Consider the following 23,744-nt stretch of genomic DNA (forward strand, 5'->3'; position numbering starts at 1 on the left):
GTTTTTTAGCATTATTATTTGTTTTGGGAGGGGAAAAATCATCTTCACTTCAGTCTCTTGCTAGAGGTCCAGACTGCTTACGTCTGAGCGCCCCTTATCATTTCAGTGAATGGCAATTGCAGCCTTGGTGCTGTTATAGCAATGAAGCTACAGACGTCATTGCCTCCTGTTGGACGTGAGATGTGTCCAAGCATCAGCCCCTTTTGCTTAAGAAAAACTCTTTAACTTCCACGCAGCCGACAGGCAAGCTTTTCTAAGAACCTGTGGACCCAACGTTGTACTGATAGAGTTATATCTTTTTATTTATATATACATATACACATACACCGGTGTGTATGTGTGTAAGTACCTATGTATAGAGAGAGACAGATAAATTAAAGCCGCAGCTATATTGCAAGCTCCTCTAAAATTTCCTGCTCGTCAGAGTAGCTCTCTGCATCGTTTTGTTAAATACAGCCCGGCGGGAAAGCAATCATCAATCAATTTCGGGTAACAAGGAAGACTTGTTGAGCACCTTTTTCTCCAGACCCCGGGAAGATGCTGGGCTGCTGGAGCGTGGAAGAGCCAGGATTGTGCCCTGAACTTCACCCACTTGGCAGCAGCTATTCCTAAACAATTTCCCCTCTCCTCCCCTGCCTCTTTGCCTCCCGGACTGACTGAGAATCTGCTCTTTAAAGTTGATCTGAAGGGGAAAACAGAGACGAGATTGTGCATAGTTTGGAGGGTAAGTTGTGTCCTCGCCTCCTCCTCCCCCCCACCCCCGCTAACAAATACCCTCTAGAAAGCTTTGAAATCCGCCTGTAAAGGGGGCAGGTCGGGGGCGGCGGGGGACGGGACGGGACTCCCCAGGGGAGGGGCACATCTTGTTCCCAGAGCTGAAAGGGTTACAAAGGGAATGAGAAAGACCGACTGCGGGGGTACTGACTCCGCGGCGGAGTTTGCAAGGTGCGAGTTACCGCTGACTGCTGCCAGCCGGCCGCGGCGCCCCGCAGCCCCGCTCCGCGCCGCTCCCGCAGGTGCCGGGCGGGGTGGCCGCAGCCCCCGCCGAGCCGCCCCCGCGGGCCGCGCCGCGCCCCTGCCCGCCGGCAGCCTCCGGGGAGCCGAGGATCTCCGGCTCCCAGAGCACATGACCCCTGCAGGGAATTTTGCCTCCCTGCACCTGCAGGCTCTTGTCATCCCTCCTCTTCTGCTCCTGGTTTTCTTTTTAATCCTCTCGTTTCCCCCGCTCTCCACACACTATCCCCCCCTTCATTCCCCCCGCCCCCCCCCCCCCCCCGCCACATCCATTCAGTTTTTACCTCCTCCCCCCCCCCCCCCCCCTTTTTTTTTTTTTAAACCAGAAGGAATCCCAGCAGAGGAAAATAACATCAATCAGCTCCCTCCTTCCTTCCCCCCCCCCAATAAAAAAGAAAAAAAAAGCACCACCTGCCAACATTTGGAAAAGCAACAGCGGACTATTACCTCTATCTTTAATTTTCACTCACACTCAGATGAATGAGCAAGGAAGGGGGAGACCTCAACAGCCCCTCTAGACATGGGGCTGAATTGATGGGATTGTGATTTGTAGGATTTCTCCACTTAGTCCCTGCCTCCTACTTGCTCTCCAGCCACTCCAAAGTCTCTTCCCCTCTCTTTAAGCAGCGATTTCTTTCAATCTCTCTCTCTTCCTCTCTGTGTCTCTCTCCCTCACACTCTCCCTCTCTCTCTACATACACTCATCTCCCCGGAGAGAGAGAGAGGAGAAACTCAACTCCCAAACACCGACTAGATGTCGAAGAAACGCAAAGCCCTGGAGGGCGGCGGAGCCCCGCTCCCCCCCGAGGACCCCAGAGCCTGCTTTGGGGCCGGCGAGGAGCAAGGTAGGGCGGCGGAGGCCTGCAGGTGGCCGGGCGGCTGGCAGCTGGGAGCCCACCGCAGGGACGTGTCGGCCTGGCTGGCCTCCTGCAGCCCACCCACATTGGGGTGACTTGGGCGCTTAGGCCAGGCTGCTCCCACCGCCGGGCACAGAACTGCAGGGCTGCTCCCACCACAGCGACACTCAACTTGTGAGAGGGGAAGGGTTACGGGGGGGAAAGGGAAGGGGTGAAGGGAAGGGGGTGTGGGAGGCTGGCTGAGGGGAATGGCAGGTCTGCCAAGCAGTCCAGGCTCCCTTCCCTACTGCAGTTTGTCACTGGCATGGGCATAGCCACACTGCCTCATTGATTTGTAGCTTGTGTAAATCTGTTTGCAGTGCGCTCCTAGCCTGGGCAGCGAATGAGCTATAGGCACCTAATAGATACGTTGTGGCTTTGCGTGGGTCCAGTGTCTTCCAGCAAGCCCTCGTCCCTGGTATGATTTTGCTTGCGTCATGTTGGGGCTTCAAATGCCCCTCTTGTAGCGCAATTTGCACCCAGCTAAAGTTGGTTTTGCTGTAATTTTCAAGCTCCAAGTATTTGTGGTGAAAGCTGTTCTGTACTTTTTGACAAAATAATATGAACATAGCAGCCAAGTGGTGTAAAATCAGCTGTGCACACAAGTGTGAGGGAGTTCTGCAGCCGAATTTCTTGTTGTTCAGCCAGCCCAGTGGGTTCCCTTCCTTTGTGTTTATTTTAACAAAGTGGGCCCAGATGAACCAAGCTGAGCTACAGGGCTTTGGGCTTGTGGCTGTAATGCAGAGAGGAGAGGAAAATACCGGTTGGATCCAGAGCAGTGTTTCAGGCTTTTGTGAGTCGCTCTGGTGGGAGATGGTGGGTGTGTGGCGGGTTCAGATGACAATGTGAGTATGTCTCTGTGCATGCTTGAATTCAGAAACATGGTGTTTTTGCTTGGGCAGGTGTACACAGAGCAGAGAGGGATGGAATGGATGTGTTCTCCAACATGGAGTCTGTGGCCCTTTTTGTAAATGATGTGAAGGATCCTAATGTCACAAAACACCCACATCATGAAATTCCCTTACCACTATGGATGCTTCTGCTTTTTGGAAGGAAATGTTTCCAGCACAGTGGTTGGTGTGTTCTTCTGGTTTCATTAGAAAGGAGCACTGAAATTCACCATTTCTCTTAAAAGATATGGTTTAGGGTTTATGTGGTTGTTGGTTTTTAATTGCTTGGCTCTCTCACAAGAAAATAACATGTTCATATTTTCTTGCCATTTCTCTGCTTGAGACTAATCTTGACATGGGAGGGACATTTTCAGACCCTGTCAATGACTTTATATGCATGACAGCATTCAATGTTTTTGCAATGTGGAATTTTGCTATTACTAACCTGGAAAATCTTACCTCTTTGTCAGCAATAGAGGAGGTTAAATACAGAAAGGACATTCAGCAGAGATTCAGCATTCAGAAAGTTTGGTATAGATTACATGCAATTTTAATCTAAATGTATGCCAGTAGTGGGTATAGAAGCACCTTACACGTTATTGTGATGCAGAGATGTTTGCCTGGTTAGAATTTTTTTTAAGTGCTTTTTTTTTTTAAACTCCACAATAACATTTTCTGTAACACTTCTGGTTATGTAACAAGAAACAGAAAACATAATATAACTTTAACACAGGATTGTTTTTTTCCTTGATTTCAGTATGCACAAAACAAATGAAATGGAAAGTGAAAAAAGACTTAATAAAGTATTGATGTGTATCTAAAGGGAGTAAATGAGGTATCATTTTCCTCATAAGGGGACACAATGTATTTTGTAAATCAGACTGATTAAAAACTTGTGTTTTGCCCCTAGATAATCTAGGCTCATGTCTTTTCTGACATAGTAAATGATGAAATAAGGTTAAAAAATGTAATTTTATTTCTGAGCTTAAATATATTTTTGTGAACTTCTGTTTATTTTCTTCCTCCCATTTTACAAGAAGGAATGTTGCTTGTTAATTACATTGTCTGTGACTATGTAACTGTAGAAACCATTAAGAGTGTGCAATGTATCACAGTCTTGTAGGGAATGTATTTTTGTGTAAGATGGTGGGTGTGAGACTTTCTAAAGGCATGAGATGGGGTTTTTTTTGATTAATCTTAAGCATCTTACTAAGAAGCATTGTGCTCTTACAGCAGGTTTACTACCTCTGTGGAGAAGGCATACTCACTAAGGTTGGAGGGCAAGTGTGTAGTGTTTGCCTAGAAGTACGGAGAAACCCTGTAACACCTGGGGTTTAGCATTAAAGTGTGTGTGCGTTGGGAGCAGGGAGGCAGGGAAGGGGAAATGGGCATTAGTAAACCAAGGGAAGAAAAACAGAGAGCTCAGATTTCTGGAGGCTGCCAAATCCTGTATTCCTGCAGAAGTTGAATGTGGAAGCCTGGCTGTCCTCAGCTAACGAGGTGACTTCTTTCAGTGACAGAAGCGTGAATGCGTGACAGCCTGGCTCCAGGTTTGCCATTTTATGCTTCTGTGTTACCTGGTAAGCTGAGAGCAGGTGCTGCTAACAGAGGAGTCTCAGACCCTTTTGAGGGTCTGCACTTCTGTTCTGAAATATTAAGGGAGCGCGGACTAATTCTTAGCTGCTCCAGACTGTGTTGGATATTTGGCCAACTGAAGTGTGCGCTTGCAGAGTTTCATTCAGCTCTTGTTTATCCTCACTTGGCAAGGCTGTGGGTGGATAGACGCTACGTAGACCACAATACAGATTTTTCAAAGTTCCTTGGTGTGGCTTTGTTTTTATTCTCCTTCAAAATCTTTTATGAAGGACTCTGTAACCCATACTGTAACCTTGCCTTTTATTGTGGGGTCTGATGCTGTACATTTCAAGCCTCGCTGGTGTGGAGAGGAGATAAGGGATGAGACTGCTCTATATCTCCCACCTTCTCAGCAGCAATAGCCTGAACCTGTCTGTCTAATTCAAGGCACTTCACTGCTTCACCTTATTAAGGGGTAGGCTTATAAGTCTCATTCCCATAATCTCTGAAAACACAGGGGCATTTTTTGGGGAGAATTCAGGTTTGTACACGAGCTGAATTGCCTCTCAGAGGTGCCCCTTTCTTTCCGTTGATTGTGCATGAAGCTTAGGGTAACTATACTGGTTTATTCGTACCAATTAAAGTGGCAGAAATTCCAGCAAAGCTGGGAAGGTCTTAGTGGAGAAACCAGATATGGTTGTTCAGTGTGATACCCACCATGGAGAAGGTGGGACTTGTCTGTTGAAACTCAGCTCTCTGCACACCGTTTATAGTGAGGAAGCAGAACATTTCTAGGGATCAATTCATCTCTTCCTGAAGTGGAAGTCTACATTTAGTCAGCAGAATCAGATCTGAGAAGTGCTGTTTCTGCCAATTGGATATAAAAGTAGTCCAAACATCTAGCATGGATGTAGACAGCTGTATTTCAGCAGATGACTCCTGACTTTTGACAGATCTTTAAGGCTTCAGTGAAAGTCAAATGACAAAGATATTTTTCTGCTGAATTCGAAGCAGAGGACTTCCCTTCTGGCAAAAGTTCTTTTGCTCAAACTTGTAGCACAAAAAAACCTGAAGAAGGGTCTTCGTTCTGTGAATCACTGTTTTCTCCGAGTGTGTTGAAGGCTAGTGTAGACAGTGTGAAAATGGAGGGTGTTGGTTTAAAAACAAACACATAAAATACGGACAATTCTCAGGACCAAATGCAATATGATCTCGTGCCTAAATTATACAGTAATACTGCTCACAATTTTTCAGCAGTTTCTGGATAGAGTGCAAATACAGTATTTTGGAAATTTTCTTGCAGAGATTTTTGAGCATGATGGATTCAAGAAAGGAGCAATCTATGAATTCTCATTGGACTGCTCTTTCTCTATTTACATTTTGTATGAAGATAAATAAATTAATTTCTTCCACTTCCCCTGTGGTCCAGTTGTTCAGATGGTCTCCATTGTCACAAATGCGAGTTATAGTTGACAGTTTTCTGTGCTTTACAAAATTGGTCACTAAAGAGAGAACTGTTGCAAAACTCCTCCAGAGACAAAGCTGAACTCCTGTCTGCCCACAAGTAACCTTTAAGATGTGATTACTTTTTTTGATTTCAAAGGTACTGACAATTTACATAGAAGTTAATCATGTGCATACGGAAACGTTTTCAAGATTTTGATGGTCTTAGTTATTATTAATCAAAGCCCTCTTGAGGGTCCCTTCTAATGGAAGGGATACTTCCCTAGTAATTACTAGGGGGAGCAGTTTATACTAAGCTATTGTCTCTGACTAACACTTGATGATTTGTGTGAGTGCTTAGCATTCACATATGTTTTGACATTTGGTATTAAATTCTGATTATTATTATTAAATCCTAATTTGGGATTGTCAGGCCCAGGAAACCAAGTTCTGTCCTGTAATTGAAGGGCTACATTGATTTAATGAAAATCAGAATTCCACCCAACTTCTGAATTACAGTTTTCCAAATACTCATTCTTCATCAATACAATTAGTTAGAGTATTTATTCAATTTGTTGTTTGATTAAGCAAGTGAATATTGTGATTCCTTAGAGCTCTGAACACTGTAGTTGATATTCATTTCTCTGATACAGGTAGAAAAGCAAAGCAGTTCTTCCTTTGGCAGTTCTTCCCTTGTGTGTGTGATTTGTGGCTTCAGCTTCTCGCATACTTGCTTTTCTCCATCCTCTGTGTCCTGACCATTCTTTTCCTTCCACTTAGCTTCTGATCCCTGAAACAAACAAGCCCCCTCTGTCTCTGGATCATACTCTGGAAGATCTGGCTAATCAGAGTTAAGGTGTTTAGCCACAGAGGCTTATGTGTTTGTGAGGGCATGGGAAAGGGAAGGGAATTATTGTACAGCTTGGGGTTTGTGCCGATACTGTAATAACACAGAAAGAAGTGATCCTTTCGACTCCATTCACAGGGAGAAGCTTGTGTCACCAGAAAAAAGAAGAAGACAAAAGAATTGCATCAACAGCTTATTAGGGGTTTTGTTAATGGAAAAGAAACCATGCTTTCTAAAGCTGATTAGCTCAATGGGTACTGATAATTTCCTGTGTTTAATTTTTTTTTTAAATCTTTTTCTTCTGAGACAGTCAAGGATCTGCCTTCCAGATGCTGTGAACAATCTATGGGGTCTAACTTTTTCAGAGGATTCGATTTAATATGCTGAAAAAGATGACAGTTTTACCAAATTACTTCAATTTATGTGAAGCTGCAAACTCAGAATGCCAGAAAAATATAAAGCTAAGGAGAATTCAAAATGTTTGGGAAGAGCGATCAGGGGCAAATATATCTGCAGTGGTTGGAACAGTGTTGTAAGTGGTCTCTGGAAAAACACCTTCCTCAGGCGTTGCTGCTGACATGCCTTCCCGTCCACTGTGTCTTAAAGACTGTTGAGGAGCTTTTCTATTCCCACTTGTTTGAGAGAGGTGTGCTAATGTGTGCCTCGGTATAAGTTTATGAGCCTTGTTTGAAGTAAAATACAAAGGCTAATGCTTGAGCATTATGCTGAGTCGGTGTTTCCATGTAGGGGGGGCCTTTTCTGCCAAGCAGTGCAGTACTGCCTAGTACAGCTTGGTCTTTAGCTGCTGCTAGCCAGTCTTGAGGTCACTATCTGCATTCTAGGGGGAAAAAGCTATCCCAGCAGACATGAGAGGCAGAGCCATAGGGAAAGGGGTGATATTTTAAGTACCTGACATAGTTGCTTTGGTTGGAAGGTATGACTTTGGGGGAATTGCAGACTTGCCCTATAAATAAATTTATCCAAACATTTAAAAAGTGGAGATGACTTTTTAATTATTTGTGGGCACTTAGATATTTCAGCTATGCTGGTCATATAGCATGAATGGCAATGCTATAAAAACACCCAGTGAGACAGAAATCGTAATTTCAGCAAAAAAGCAGTGAAGAAGTCTCCTGAGTAGCTATTAAAAATGGTGCTTTGGTTAAATAACCAGAATTTCAAGGACAAACATATCACAAAGCTTTGTGATAATTGTTTGAGACTCTGCTTTGGGCTCCATGAAGTTGTAGAGTACTTATTATGATTGCGGTGCTGTAGTCTCATTTCCATCTGCCAGTGAGCTAAAGAAGTCCATCCTGTCTGGCCCCAGCCTGCAGATGGTGATACTCCAGTGTACTAGGAAGTGTTAACTCAATGTAGCAACTATTGTTAAATGCAATAAAGTTGTGCAGTTGGTGAGTCCATACCTGGTGGTTGCTCTCTCTACCTAGAGAGGCAATGGGGAAAGAGCAGCTCTGAAAATCAGCTTCAATGAAGACATCCTCCTGACTGCACAATGAGCCTGAGTAGCCTTCCAAAGAGGACTAGGACTAGTCTTTGGAGAACCTGGTCCTCAGCTGGCCTCAGGTGCTCCCCTGACTGGTCGGGTGCTGCCTGGGAAATGGAGAACCCTGGCTGACAGAGGAGGAAGACCCTTGATTTGGGATGTCTTCTCACACTTGAAGAAAAAGCTAAATAGAGAGGGCAGCATGAAGGTGAGAAGATTATAAAGGAAATGAAACAAAAAATGTAAAAGCTTTGCAGGTTTCCTTTAACTTCTGGTAGTTAAAGGAAAATTGTGTGAATCTCCTGGATTTACTGGGAACGGATTACATTGTTTCTGTTTGTTTTTTCATAGCCATTTTCCTCCTTCTAAATTAAATAAATAAAGCTGCTTCCCTATTCCTGGTCAGCAAAGGAATGTGCATCTGCCATTACTATGACATGTGTGAGGGAGAGTCCTGGTCCCCTGTTACAGTGTCCACATTCACCTGATCACTCTGTGTTGACAGGAGGATGAGTTGTATTGATTACACCACCATGCTATAGTTTCTGAACACATCTGGGTCCAGTACTTCTATATGGGAAGGGAGTAGAGATGCAAAAGGCAAGTGACATGTAAATGCAGATGTATTTACTTTTTAAAGGCATTGTGTTAATACACGAGAATAGAGACTAATTTCTAATGAAGCACTTGTTCATTAATGAAGTCACTTCGTGTTTTCACCCTCTGGCCTTAAAGTTTCTGTACTATTTGAGCATACTCCTGTTTTTAAGTTACTAGGGATAATGTAGAAAGCTTGGCAGCTCAATGAGCAACAGTTGTGGCTTTATGCTGGAGGAGCAGAAGAGAGATGCTGTCTGGGTGTGATGGGCTAGAATACAGTTGGTTTGTGCATTTATTACTTCAGTCACAGTGTGATGGCTAATAATGTTGACATTTAAGGTGTGTCCACACACTGGGCAATTGAGCTTGTGCTCCTGAGCCCATTCCTAGTATGTCTGATAACATGTGGAATGAGCAGCTGTATTTCAGGCGTCAAGCTGCATTAAAGCCATCCACACTGTGTTTTACTTGAGTACTGTATCATAGCTGAGGGGCAGCTGGCAATGGATTGATTCTTTCTTACATTGTTTTCAGTTTGTATTGGGCCCAGATATAATACAGGAAAGTTAAAACCAGTACAATATGGATCAGAGGTGGATACATGATGGCACTAGGAAGTAATAGTTACAACAAATGAAAGCGGAAACAATCCTCAGAAAGCAGCCTTAAGGGAAGACCTACTTGAGTTTAGAGATGAAGGTAGAAAAATGATAAAGTGAAGATGTCAAGACACCTGGAGAAGGCAAACTCTGCATGAGCAGAGGCTGCATATCAGAAGAACACTATCTTCAAGAATAGCTCTTTTTTCATAGTCATGATTATGCACTTGTTTTAGTCTTATGTAGCTGTTAGGTTAGAGTAACAAATCCAACTGTTCTTTTTGGAATCGGGTTGGTTTTCTAGGCTTTGCCCATGCCAAGTCTGATTTATTTTTCACTTTTTCTATTTATTCACCTGCATTTCTTTTCTGTCATATTTCCTTTAGTATAGATACAGCCAAGATAGGCTTATGCTATAATTATTATTCAGGCTTTGCAGATCTGCTCTGTATGTCATTAATCACTTTCTAATGTTATGTTTTGGAACTAAAGATTGCAAATTAGTAAGTTCAGATGGTAGGTCTCTGTTTTAACAGTCCATGCAAGCTCTCCAGCTGTCTTTGGGGAAAAAAGCTAATAACTTATAGGTGGGCTTCAACTTTGTGTGACCTTGCCATAAGTGGGACTAGGAGCATTCACACCTAGAGGCTGCATAGAAACGATTGATGCGTTGGTGTTCCTACTGCTTTTCAGCTCTTTTGTGCCATCTATATTAGACTGCATGAGTACTTGTAGTCTCTTTCAAGGGCAAACTAAAAACAGGTTCCCAGAGTTGCATTGTGGCTTGTCTGGGAAGTGATAACTAACAGCTGAATGTGTCTGCAGAGTGGCCTCAGTTGAGTGGAGTGAGCTGTGAACAGTTCTCACTTCTTCATTGATCTTCCTTGATTTCTTAAGAACCTCAGTAACTTCTTGGAAACAAGAGAAATGTTGTGCAGGCCAATTTTTGCATTCATTAACTCCAGACCCTTGCCTACAGTGTTTTGGAGATGTTGGTAGATTTTGTTTTGTTTTGTTTTGCTTGGTTCTCTTCACTGTATGTGAAGAACTGCAACATTTTCTTGCAATGAAACTTCTGATTCCAGGAGATAGTGCTGTGGCCCAGGTAGGGTTTTGAGGCAGATCGTGTGGATTGTGTTAGGTTCTGGTCATGGTGCCTAAAAAAGGTTAATTCTTAATATCCAGATTGTTCTCTGCAGGAGGTCCTATTTGAATGTTGGCTATTATTATATTACTTGTCCTTTGACTCGCAGAACCTGTTAGTTTCAAACTGTATATGCTTACCTTGGCACTTGAAAACACTTGGGATTTCAGTGCTATATGCAAGAACCACATGCTGAAGTTTAGGCAAGGAGTGGAAGGTGCACAGGAGACACAAACACCTGACTAGATGAAGGGCCTGTAGCTGGCACACTGACAATGTCAGTGCGCAGCCCTGCAGATTTAAAACTACACAGGAAGATAACTGTGACCTAGCCACACACCTTCCTTTGCCACATCTGGGGGAAGGAGACTCACTGCAGTTAGTCTGCAGAGATAGTTAAAAAGCTACAGGTCATCATCATTTTCTCTTTACTTTGTGAAATACAAAGGCACAGTCCTGGCTGGTGGTAGCTAGTACTTCCAAAGAAACCTAAACGTACACCTCTGCTAATGCTGTACACCTAGTTTGGAAAAGATTTTCATGAAGATGTGAAGCTGCTAAATTGAAGGCAGGGGTAGATTAACACTGCAAAGAGACCAATGTAGTTATACATATATATATGCTGTATACAACATTTTTTGGGGGGTTTTGAAGGGCCCAAGCATCTAGATAATCCTTTGTCTTGGCCTCAGAAGCTAATGATGTAAGTGGCTTCTAGTATGCCGCTGCCACATTCTCACAGAATGCTTTCAACAGACGCCATTCATTCTGCAACTGCAACCCAAGCATTAGGTGTTCCCAAGATTTTCCTTGGCAGGACTATGTCCTGTTGCCTTCTCACTCCCAGGTAACTGGACAGTAATTAGGAAAAGGCTGTGCCTCACTGGTTTTTTAAAGGCAGAAGATGTGTGACACTTAACCTTTTTTAAATTGCCAAAGAATTATAGCAGTCATTTTTGGCTGGGAAACTGCAGTATAAGCAGTGCTAATCCTAAAGCATTATATATTTTTAATTTGGGATTATAATAGGCTAGGATAGGAAGAAAAAAAATTGTAAAGCTTAGCATGAAGGAATATTTAATTTTATTCGGGAAACTTTCTGGCAAAAATCCCCTGGATCTGCACAGAATCTACAGATTTAAGATGTCTTTGCACAGCCAGAGGCTGAGATCATGGCTGTCTAAGTAGAGTTGGATATTCTCATATCTGCCAAGTTTAGCCTTAAATAAATAAATGAAAAAAAGGTCATGCTTCATGCTTTGTTCAAACTCTTGAGATGGTTCTAACTTAATATTCTAGAAGATAGTGACCTCCCTCTGAAGATTCTGTCCTCCTGCTCAAAATCCTGCATGGAACCAAGAAAGTAGCTGTTTAAATGAAGCCATGAAATGTCTGAAGGTACTTTCTGGAATCCTTTAAAATGACCATGGTTCAAGAAATATGCCCTGCTTACTGCCAGGAGTGCAGTAAAGTCAGTCACTAGAAATCTATTAGTCGTGGGCAATTGCAAGTCCGTTACCCAACATTAACCCACAAAAAAGAAAATTAACACAGTTAAGAGTAGTTTTTGCCAGAGAAAGATGAACAAATAGGAGCAGAAGCTGAGTGGGAAGCTTCTAGCAGCAGGAGGGGGGAACTGTAAAGATCATCTGTTCAGACATGTTTTTTTATTTCTCCCCCTGCAACTCCCCAGGTATCTCTCTCTCACTCATGATTTTAAAGACACAGATGCAAATATACCTAATAGCTACTGTGAAATCTGTAATAACAATCAACTAGCCAGGAGGCAGTTTTCAAGGACCACTGTGATTGAGGGTAATGTTTTTATAATGAGGTCATGTCCAAAGACAGCCTCAGCTGATGGCAAACTTGTAGTTATTCAGTACTTGAGCACTGAATAAGCACCTTGTCTTGCGTGGTCCCTGCTCCAGAGAGGGTGCAATCTAATAAATCTGGCACACACATACACGGCTGTATTTTTAAAATTGCTCATTTTATAGATTTTGGGTTTGTTTTTTTGTGTGTTTGAAGTCATTTGTAGTCCTCTTTCTTTACCTCCCTCTATTTACTCATCTCTTCTCTTGATACTTCAGCAAGTCAGTTTTGTCCAAAGTGCTTTTTTTCAAATGCACAGAAGTGCTATCAAGTCGTGTGAAGGCAAACACGAGATCAACAGAAGGGAAGCAGCACATGGGGCAGAGTGTGTTTTCTGGTAGGTCTGCAAAGAGAGTAGGAAGTCTGGTCTGCTTGCTCTTATCTTCTCCTTTATTTACAGTTTTCTGATAGAATTTCTCTTTTCCTCAGAAAGGCCCCTCTCTGTGAAAGTCAGCTGCATCTGTGCTCTGTGACACTGTCACTGTTCAAATGGCAGGGTGGAACAGAGTATGGAGAGGAAAGTATCCAAAGTCAAACAAATTCAAATAGGATTTGGCCAGAGTGTTTTGAATGGATACCTGCAAGCCAAAAAGCCAAGAAAAAATGTCTTGCCTTGTGCTATGTTCATAGTCATGGCAAACCACGTAGGGTCTCACGTGGCGTTTTGTGAGCTCCAAAGCAATGAGCTCTGTTTTCAAGTACCTACAGGCAGTTCAGTGTTGCAGTGGGGATCCTGCAACACGCATATATCAAACCAGGAGTCCCGTGGAAAGGAAATATATACGGACAGACAGATTCTTGATAGCTGTTTCAGAGATGTTTATTTCTCCAGCCGCATGGCCGGAGCTCTGCCGAGGAACTGTTCCAGTCACGGGACCAAGGGTCCTTCTGCCCGCGCAGGGAACACAAACCAACCAATGGGAACGAGGCTGAGCAGGGACAGGGAAGCCCCGTGCCTGTGCCCTCAGGGCCCCTCTCCCAGGGCTACACGGCGGGGGAGGGACCCCAACACCTCACCCGTTTTATTTTAATAAAAGGAGAATGAAAACAACTGGATAAACATAACAAGAACCGTTTCAAGACAAAACAAGCCACCCTCTTGAGTCTTTAAATGTCCAAACAGATTCTCTGGAACATCTTAGGGCTGACAGAAGGGAGACAGAATTCTCTGAGCATGCTTTGTGGGGAAACTGAGGCAGGAGAGGGTTTAACTTCTTCCCTCCCCCTTTTCATCCCCCACTCGGCATTGGAAAGGGATTTTTGGGGAAACAATTGGCAAAAGCATGGTTTTGTGAGGGAAACCATGGATGAAAAAACGGATTGGGAATACACTGGGGGTAATAGGACATAGGGTAAAAGGGAAAGGTGGGATTAGGAAAGGGAAACTGTAGGGGGGGCTTACAATGGAGATACTGTCTAACATGACTACGATTTTTTGCATATATACTGCCTTTTACAGAAACACCATCAGGCCCAGTGACCTGCGATGCTTGTAACCCTTTTCTCCCTAGTACAATATTGAATTCCACCACCTCTCCATCTCCCAAGCTTGGGATCCATTTTTCAGGGTTATTCTTTTTAATAGCAGTTCTATGCACGAATATGTCTTGCTGGTTGTCACACCTTGTTATAAAACCATAATTTTGCTTAACATTATACCATTTTACTATCCCTAAGATCTTAGTTACTATGATTTTTTCTTTTTTCCGAGTGGCTGCTGTTTTCTGTCTCGCTGCATCTTTGCTCTCTCTTTCGGTCGCTCCCGTGTTGGAATTGTCGGGGCTGCTCGTGCCTGCGCGCTCTTCCCAGGGTCGCGTTCGGGGCTGTGCGGGCCGGGCCGGGCCACGCCGCTCAGTTCTCCGTGCGTCGCCTCCTCTGGTCGCAGCTTCGCTGCCGCTGCCGGGCGCTGCACCCACGTCTCGGCCGGGCCCCCGAGCGATGACCCCCCCGCGCCCTGCTCCAGCGCGCGTCTCGGCTGGGCGCGGCTCCGTTCCACCGCCACCGCCGCCAGCCGCCGCCCGCGCACCGCCCCTCTCGGTCGGGCGTTCACGGGGCTCGCTCCACCACGCGCTGCACGGGGCCATTCGGGCACCGCCGGGTCCCGCCGCTCCCGCCGCGCCTCGCTCTGCCACCGACACTGCGGCTCGCGTGGCTCCGCCCGCGCGCGGGAACTGCCTCGCTGCTGCTCACAGAGCGCTCGGTGCACGTGGCCTGGGCCGCATGGTCCCTGCGCCAGGCTTCCCTTCGCCAGGACACAGCTGACATTGCTCAACAGTCTCGGTAACTAAATAATATTCACGAAAATATTCTTCCATCGGCATATATTTTGACTCCAGTATTAACTGTGTCCAAACGGTTTTCCAAAAGCTCTTGGTAATAATTAAATCCCAAGAAACATAGAAAAAGTTCTTAAACAACCATGCCAGGAAGTGTTTCAGTTCTTTTTGAGCTTGAATCAAGCTAAAATTTACAAATCGTTGTTCAAGAATCATTTTAAGTTTAAGATAAATGTCCATATGCGGCTCTGAGAGCCAAGAGTCTTCCCACGGTTCCTCCATAGTTTAGATACGGAATAGCAAAGCAAAACCAAGAAGAGGAATCCAAAGTTTCCAGGGTTTACTCACACAAATCAGTCGCTTAGGGATCGGGGATCGTTCTGCTCACAATTCTCCACCATTTGTTGCAGTGGGGATCCTGCAACACGCATATATCAAACCAGGAGTCCCGTGGAAAGGAAATATATACGGACAGACAGATTCTTGATAGCTGTTTCAGAGATGTTTATTTCTCCAGCCGCATGGCCGGAGCTCTGCCGAGGAACTGTTCCAGTCACGGGACCAAGGGTCCTTCTGCCCGCGCAGGGAACACAAACCAACCAATGGGAACGAGGCTGAGCAGGGACAGGGAAACCCCGTGTCTGTGCCCTCAGGGCCCCTCTGCCAGGGCTACACGGCAGGGAGGGACCCCAACAGTTCAGGTCTTTGCAAGCTTGTCATGACTCGGCTTGAATGGCACCAGGTAGCTTATGCAAATTAAAATGTGAAACAGTTCATGGTTCTTTCTGGTATGGTAAGATGGTTCTTTAAACTATGTTATGATTTGAAGGTGACTCTTCACTGAGTTTAATATCCTATCTCCTTTTACTAAAACCAAAAGTCAGTATTTTTAAAAGTAATTCTATTAGACATACATAAATTCTTGTTTGATCAACCTTTTTGTCTGAAACGAAATGTATTTAAAAGTAACCAAATGTTCTTAGTATTTTAGTCTGCTGTGAAAACTTTTTGTATTACCCCCCAAAAAGAGAAGAGAAGGTCATTCACTCATTAAAACACCTTTCTGGGGGTATTTAGAGACATCTTTTGTTTACCATTAGAGAGTATTGTTTTAAGGTGATTGGGTTTTGTTTATTTTCTGCTGCCCACTAAATAGAGTTGAAGGGAAACAAAACCCACTTGGTCATCAGGAAGAATGGTTTACTGGTGGGGCTTGTTTTTTTTTTTTTTCTTGTGTGGTTTTCTTTTTTTTTGAGGGGTGGTGGTGGTGTTTGTTAATTATAAAAAAAAAAAAATTAACAAAACTTTTGTAAATTTTTGTACATTCCATGCAAAAGAATTTAGAAAAGATAATGGGCTTGAGTAAGTGTTACTGAGGAGGATACCAGGAAGGTTATAACAGTACAAGTTTACTATAGAGTTGTGTTTGACCAGTGGAGATCTTTGCTCCTGGTTGTGGTGATACATAAAACAAGGAGGGGTTTTCAGCATGGCTCTTGGAACACAGGCTGGATTTTATTCCTTGCAATAAAGAAAAAAATAATGATTTTTATCCAGATTTACTGAGAGTAGAAATCCAGGAAAAAATCCAATCAGATATGACTTTGTTTTACAGCTTCCTCCACCATATTTCTGTTTTTCCAAGTTGTATTATTCCTTTTTTAGTTTTTCTGTCTAAAATGATCTCCAATTTCTCTTATGGAATGCTGTCTGGGCTTTCCTCCTCTCCAGTTGCTCATGCTTAATTTATAAAATTTGAATAAGTGCTACAATAACATATAAGCTAATGATTTTCCTTACCATTTTCTTCCATCCTCCAGATGTATCTGAAATATCACATGGTACAGAAAGTTAATTTTGAAATAAATGGGCTGGGCTGGACTATATAAATTCCTTAACTACTTGGATATCAGCTGGGGGAAAATGATGTCAGGTCATCACTGGAAACTACTGGCACAGCTCTGATTTTCAGTAACTTTCAGTTCTCTTAAACTTTCTCATTTTATTAGAAAATCGGAGACATTAAGTAATTGCATAAAAGGGGATGCCATGGTGGTGCTGTTACAAGTGCTGCTGAACTGCACTGGAGCGGTGCCAGGGGTTACTAGAGATGGGATATGTCTGGAGCATGGCATTTGTAAAACTCCAAAAGTTATTTCTGAAGTCCTTTGTAAGTTTTTAATACTTGTAATGATAGGCCTACATATTATTAATATCAGGTTAGGTTTATGGGGGTTTTTTGTCGTTTTCGTTGTTGGGGTTTTTGTGGTTGTTTTTTCTTTTGTAAGTAGTTTTTTGTTCCTTAACTGTTATGTCTTAGAAGATTCCACTTATTTTTATTTAAATTATGACCAGATATGATGGGTTTTACCTTATTATGACCAACCCTTCAGCTGAGGTCAGAAGTTATGAATGTCTTCAGCTACTTCCTCAGCTCCGTGAACTTGAAAAAAGCAGATATTTCTCTCTTGCAGTTTGTTAATCACTGAAGAGCACAAAGACATCAGGGTGAGGCTGAGTAGCCCCAAATGTCTTTTTGTGCTGCCTACACGTTATTGTAGTTGTACCCATCTTCGTTCATTCTGCTTTCTTCTGCTTTATCAACCTGGTAAAATCTCCTCTCCTTCCTTGTCCTCTTTCTAAATCTACCTTGCTTTCTAGAGCATAGCCGTCTTTTCAGATTTGGGGATTGGTAAGGAATGGGCTAGGGAGTGAAGAAGGAGAGAGAGAGGAGTTTTGGTGTCAACTCCATCTCATTCTGTAGACTGAATTCTGCTATTACTTATACTGGTTTGTTTCATTTGGGCTTTTGTATTTTGAAATAACTTAGGAGTTTGTCAGGCAGCAGAAGATGAGACACACCAAGTCTATAAAAAAATAACTGAATTATCCAGGTGGAGCAGATGATATTTAGTGCAAGTTCAAAGTTGTATTGAAAGAATAGGGGAAATGGTTACAAGACTGGAGTGAGATATAGATATTTGTAATAATAATTGAAAAAATTTGCTATGCTTGTAAAGTCTGAAACCTGTGGAAAAACTGGTTTTGTCCTTATTTGTTTTTCTTACCCCAGAATTCCTCAGCTTGAACATTGGTATTGGTTAACTACAGGCCATAACTTCTCCATCTGTCAGACAAAATACTCTTACTTGCTGAAATCTGTAGAATTTATTAATTTATTTTTTTTACTTCTTTAAGATGATAACTTATACCACAAGTGATATAAATTTGGTAATTTTAGGTATATATTGATATTTAGCTTTCTTTTCCAAATCTAAATTATTAAGTTCAGTATTTTGAATTTTAGCATGGCTAGGAATAGAATTTTATTTCTGCTCTTGACCTCATCCTTACTGACAAGGTACAGATAATGGTACATGAAAGTAAGCCACATCCTTAAAATGTTGGGGGAAAATTTTAAAGTTAGAAATATTGCATTGGCCAGAACAACTGGGCTGTGCTTAACTGATCTAGAACAACAAATGGTGTTGCTCGGGAAAATAAGTTTGGGTTGAACGTTCATGTAACGTTCTTAACCTTGCTTGAGCTGGTCAGGGTTCTACTATGAATATTCCTGATGTGATGTTTAAGGTGATTGAATTGAATCTGGCATGAGACTCTAAGCAACAATTATTGAAATAAAGACTTCCTTTTGAATAAAATGTGCACTAACCCCCCCCCCCCCCCCATGTTTTTCTTTAATAAGCTGTTATGGCATTTGGATGTTTTCTGTTGTCTTTTCGTGAAAATGTCACATTTGAAACACATTACACATGTTGTGAGTGTTCTTTCACTGCAGGAGGTGAACTATCCAGATTATTGTGAGTGGGCTTCTTTCTTTAGTAGGAGTTGCAAGCAGCCATGTTCTCTGCTTTAATAGTTCTACCTGCACATTATTCTGTGAGTCAATTACTGTTTGAAAAATCTGGCTTTGGAGTTTTCTGAACTTTTTTTTCCTCATCTGGGGAAATTTGCTTTTGCCTCCAAAATGTGTTGTTATTCTTACAGTAGCTTGAACAGATGCCTTATTTCAGGGTTACTGGCTTCTCCTGCTTCTTGCCTAAGTGACAGACAGCTAATATAAATGGACCCTTCCCCTTGGAAAGCCCTTTGGATTGCCTTGAGGTGAAAGTGAAGGGAGGGGTGGTTTTTTGGGGGGGAGGGGTGGGAGGGGCAGGATTGTTCGGTTTTAAATAAAATGGACATTTGAGACATGCTTTATGTTGTGTTCACTGGAACCACCTCAGCACTAGGATATGCTGGAGGAGGACTGTCACCAATTAAAGCACTGAGCATCCCCTTTGCCCTAATAAAGTGAGTATTTAGGTAAAGCTGGAATCTGGATATATCTAAGCCTTTCTTAAAGTGCATGCCAACTTAATCATCTTTAGAAGAAAGCAACAAAATATCCATTATGTGTTGGTTCCTTTCTGAGGAGTGGATCTGGGCTTGGTCCATACTAGGTATACCAGAAACTCTGTAGTTTAATCCTCAATTTGAAGACTTTTCCATATTGGAGACACTGAGCTTTGTGTTTTGTCTCCAGAATGGAATTTTCTCCAATTCTTCAGGACTGGCAGTAAGCTCCAGTGTGGCAGTGTCACCCTCAGAGGTCCTGAGGGGTCTCTCTGGTACAAAACACAGATGTGAACTTCTGTTCTCATCTGTGGAAAGAAAGAGCAGTGCTTTAAAGAGACATTTAATTGGGAGAGGTATTTCATAGATTTTAATAAACACCTTTGTGAGCAATAGCAACCTTCTGCACTGGTTGTGGGCGGTACCGTTGCATTCCCCGAAATGTTGAAAACACTTAAGCCTCGCTTTTGATGCTGTTCCTTCCAAGTCCAGCACGCTGCTTTCAGCAGCGCTTTTGAGATCCCCAAGACAAGGTGGTCTTTCTTTTTGCTTCTGTGTTTTCTCCAGCCTGTCTTTTACATACCAAAGTTTTCAGGCCTCTTTTAGGCTCCTCTGTCCTGAGACTGTAGTTTGAGGGGTTTGCCCCAAACACTAAAATTGTTCCTTCCTTTTTCACCTATGAAATGAAAGTATAGTCAGTCAAGGTTTTGATGCGTAGGTCTCTTTCTTTTCTTCTGATGATAACTACTATCTCTTAAAAATTTTTTCTTTCTTTGTGTCTACCTGCCTAAACACCAATCAAAGAACAGTGAAGGGTGAAGCTATGAACAAAAAGGGAAATCTGTGGTGCTCACCAATCTCAGTGGGTAGTTTTTGCTGCCTGTTGCAAAATGTGTCTTGGCCCTGGCTGTGCAATATCCAACACGGGACTGCTTGAGGCCTGACTGCTGTAAAGAGCAGCAAAATAGAGCCTTCTATGGGGCATATGGCAGCAAAAGGAGATGAGATGGAGTGAAAAACAAGTTAATGTTATGTAGGCAGCAGCAAAAACAATGGTCTATTTGTGAAGAGTGTATTGCTTGAAAGGCTGACTGGGGCGTCTGGGGTTGAGATGGGACATATTCACTTAGCTCGGGTTGGGAGATTAAATAGTGACAGATGGTTCACATGGTTTTCTAATGCACGAGAAGGTATGAAGCACATCTGTGCTCGTGTGAGAGAGCGCCAGAGCTTGGAGGATTGATTATGTGTGAGAAGCTTAACATGTGAGCGCAGTGTTTGTGTGCAAGGATGCAAAGGCAGGAGCATTGGTGTCAAAGGACGTGCGTGAGAGAACTTGTCTAGTGGTGTACAGACGTACACAAGGGATATTCTCATGTTGATGTTGTAGTAAGAGAAGACCTGAACATATTTGTGTAGGCTGGTTTTGTTGTGATTTTTTTTTTTTAAGCTGAGGTAACTTGCCTTGCTGTAAAAATAAAAATGCTCCAAAGATGTATTTCCTTGCTGAAATGTTCTTTTCTGCAAATATTACAAGTTCTTGAAACATCATTATTTTTAATAAAGCATTCTGTCATAGGACATAAAAAATTCTCTTCTTATATTTTAAAGTATGATAAAGCCAAGTTTTTCAGTACATACCTAAGTCATAACATATAGAAGGCACTTAATTTGTGGACCATTACAACATACTTTGGGTCATGTTATGGCCAAAGGCTGTGGCTTAATTTACCAAAAAAGTATTGTAATCACACTGAAATGCACTTCCTGAACTCTCTTACTGTTTTTTTTAAGTGGCTTTTTTTTTTTTTTTTCTTCAATAAGAAAGCAGTCAAGTATGTGCATTTATTGGGCACAACAGACAAGGATCTTGAATTGCCAGCAATTTGTCAGGAGATTATGGTTCTATCCAGAATTTTCCAGTCATGTTATAAAGTATAGCTGTGTATATTATTATTATTATTATTGTTATTGTAGTATTTAATTTAGTTAGATTTCTGAGCAAATAAATATAAATCAAGGTTTGACCAATACTGCTATGGCTTAGAAATGATTGTGGAGAATGATCAGATTGCACCAAAGCTTTGTGACTACCTCAAAGCTGTGCTGTTCAGTCAGAATCTTTTGAAAGAGCAAAAGCAAACAAATGAAATTTGGACAAACTAAGAGTATGTCTTAGCAAAGCCAGTTTGATGGCATTCTATTTTCCTATAGTCTTTCTTGTGTGTTTTATCATCTTTCTCAGACCTGCTCTGTTCTTTCTCCTCATTCATGCTCTCATCCTCATTTAATGCTCAGAATGAGCATTAAACTCATTCTGGGAAATCTTCTACGCAAGTCCCTAGGTTCCTCTAGGTATAACACAACCTGTCCTTCAGAAATTGTTCTGGCTTGTTGGTTTTTTCTCTTCCTGTGGTTTGGGTTGGGATTTTTTTTTTGCTTTTTTTTTTGTTTTGTTTTTTCTTAATGTAGGGCCTTTGATGAATTTTCTTGTTTACAACAAGTTCACTGCAACAAACAATATATCTATGAAAAATTGAAACTCCCTCCTAGTACTAAGAGTTTAGTTTCAGACAAAAGTCTAGGAGCAGTTTGCTGGGAGTAGGAAACTGAGCATTTTTTAAGGATGGCCTCACTTTGGCTCTCAGCTTACTGAACACATTATAAACTTTTTTATTCTAATATATATAAAAATAGCGTGCCAAGAACAGCCAGAGAGAGAGGTGTTGAGCATGAAGTTAGACTATTCTATTTTTTAACTTATTAGATAGTCTGACATGTTAGGAGAATGTGTTCTGCCACGGTCATATTGCTCCCCAATCAGCGTTATCCTGCAAAGCAGGGAAAACCATTCAGTGGGAAGCTGCCAGGTCTCAGTTGGCCGCTATGGAGAAGTCACCTGGAGGGGTCCATAACTACCACGTGCCTCAGGAGTGTCTTGGCATGGTGCTAGGAACAGGAAAAAGAGTTCCAGAAGGAACTGGGAAAATTATGTTTCAGTTGAGAGGTAGGAGGAAAGGCCTCAACTATTCAGGGATGAAAGAGTTGATGCTAGACAGCAGATGCAACCCTGCTGTCTCAAGTGGTCTTGGATCCTCCCAAAAAACAAGCAAACCGTTCCTATGTGGGGAAAGATAATTAGAGGAGCAGCTCCTGATGCCTGTCAGCAGAGGATGAATTTTTACTCTGAGAAGAATGATGTGAACCTGGCACCATGATGATTCCATATATCCATTTGAATTTGTACTGTGTGATTGTCATGTACTATAAACCTTCTTAGAACATGAGAGGGGTTAAAGAGATGTTTTCATTTTGCTTCTTTGGTGAGAAGTTACTTTGACCCATAATTGCTAAATTATTCTGCATGCATCCATGCTATTGGAAAGTCATACAGAACTGAGAGAGAATAAACTACTTTTCTATCACCTTTCCCTTTTTTTCCTCCAGTTCATTGTATCATCACTAGGTTGTTTTGTACCTTTTCATATTTTTTTTCCTCTTGCTTGCAATCTCTCTGACTGTGTGTACTTACTCTGCTGTGATTAGTGACATGTGGCCTTGGAGAGTTAAGGCATAGGTCCTTTGAGTAATATTTACAATGTTTCTGTCAGAAGACTGAAGCTCTGTAGTGGTCTGTCTTGTTTTCCTCCCCCCCTTAGAAAGCATGCAAGTTGCTATTCTCCAGGTTTTTAAGAGTAAACTTTTAAGATCAGGCATCTAAAGGTTTTATCTCACTTATTCTGTGATTCTCTGCTGCAACATTGTCCCTCTTCATATATTTGAAGATATGCTGTTGTTCTGGTGTAGATCTGAATTTCTGTGAAGTTTGAGTGGAAGAGTGGAGTCTTGGTCTGAAAATCACCAGAGTTTCACTGAATGACTCTGTATTTCCATGTTACTCTCTTGAATCTGCACCTTCCAGGTGCTTACAGTGTTTCCTTATGTATATGTCAGCAATGCTTACACACTATAGTCACGAATGTCAATATGCTGTTAGACTGGTTTTGACACCGATTTTGAAAATCTGGAAGCTTTTTTCCCCTTTACTGATAAATCCTTTTAAAAAAAACATTTTTAGAAACTGAAGTCCTGTTAACTCAAAGGTTTTAATTTTTTTTTTCATTCTGAAATGCCTTCCTAGGTTGAGGCTGGTATTTGTGTGTTTTTGATAAATGGCAGTTGTATTTACTTAGCTGTTGCTCAGTAGTGTTACCTATTTTTCACACGTCTGATGAATGAGGCTCTCTGTCACTCTTAGGTTCCAAAGTTTGACCAAAAAAATGTTTTCACATTCAAATTGTGCCAATTCTTTTTGTCACAATCAGGACTAGTAAAATTTGCTGAAGTAAAGCAATGATGATTTTGATTTCAAGTTATATCACAAACTTGTCCCCACTTGAGAGCAGGTACTGGGATCTTGCCAACGTTTAACCCTTATAAGTTATAAGGAAGCACTAAACTCTTTCTTTCTGTATCGATCTGTGGAATTAAGTTGGAAAAAGTTTTGAGTAGCCAAGCCAGACAAACGGCAGTTTCTTATATACCTCCTCTTCTGTTGTCACAATGAGGTCTAACTGTTTTTTTCTTTTTCCTGTGTGGAGGGGGAGATGGAGACTTCTCATTGAATGACTTAATACATGATGGTTTTACTGTAGTTACAGTGAATCAATTAGAGATTTCAAAAATTCAGTCATTCAAAATAGGATGGCATTTCAGGGTAAG

The 23,744-nt window shown here is 42.1% G+C and overlaps 1 protein-coding gene across 1 annotated transcript in view; it reads left to right on the forward strand.

Annotated features, from left to right (window-relative positions):
* The first annotated feature begins 1,722 nt into the window (after positions 1-1,722).
* PDE10A (phosphodiesterase 10A) overlaps positions 1,723-23,744 on the forward strand; it is a 354,429-nt gene continuing 332,407 nt past the window's right edge. Inside the window, exon 1 of the mRNA XM_048296774.1 lies at positions 1,723-1,859. Within this exon, the coding sequence (XP_048152731.1) occupies positions 1,769-1,859 (91 nt within the window). The 5' untranslated portion in view covers positions 1,723-1,768. The remainder of the gene's footprint in view (positions 1,860-23,744) is intronic.

This window comes from Corvus hawaiiensis, chromosome 3 (assembly GCF_020740725.1).
Source record: "Corvus hawaiiensis isolate bCorHaw1 chromosome 3, bCorHaw1.pri.cur, whole genome shotgun sequence".
Taxonomy (NCBI): domain Eukaryota; kingdom Metazoa; phylum Chordata; class Aves; order Passeriformes; family Corvidae; genus Corvus; species Corvus hawaiiensis.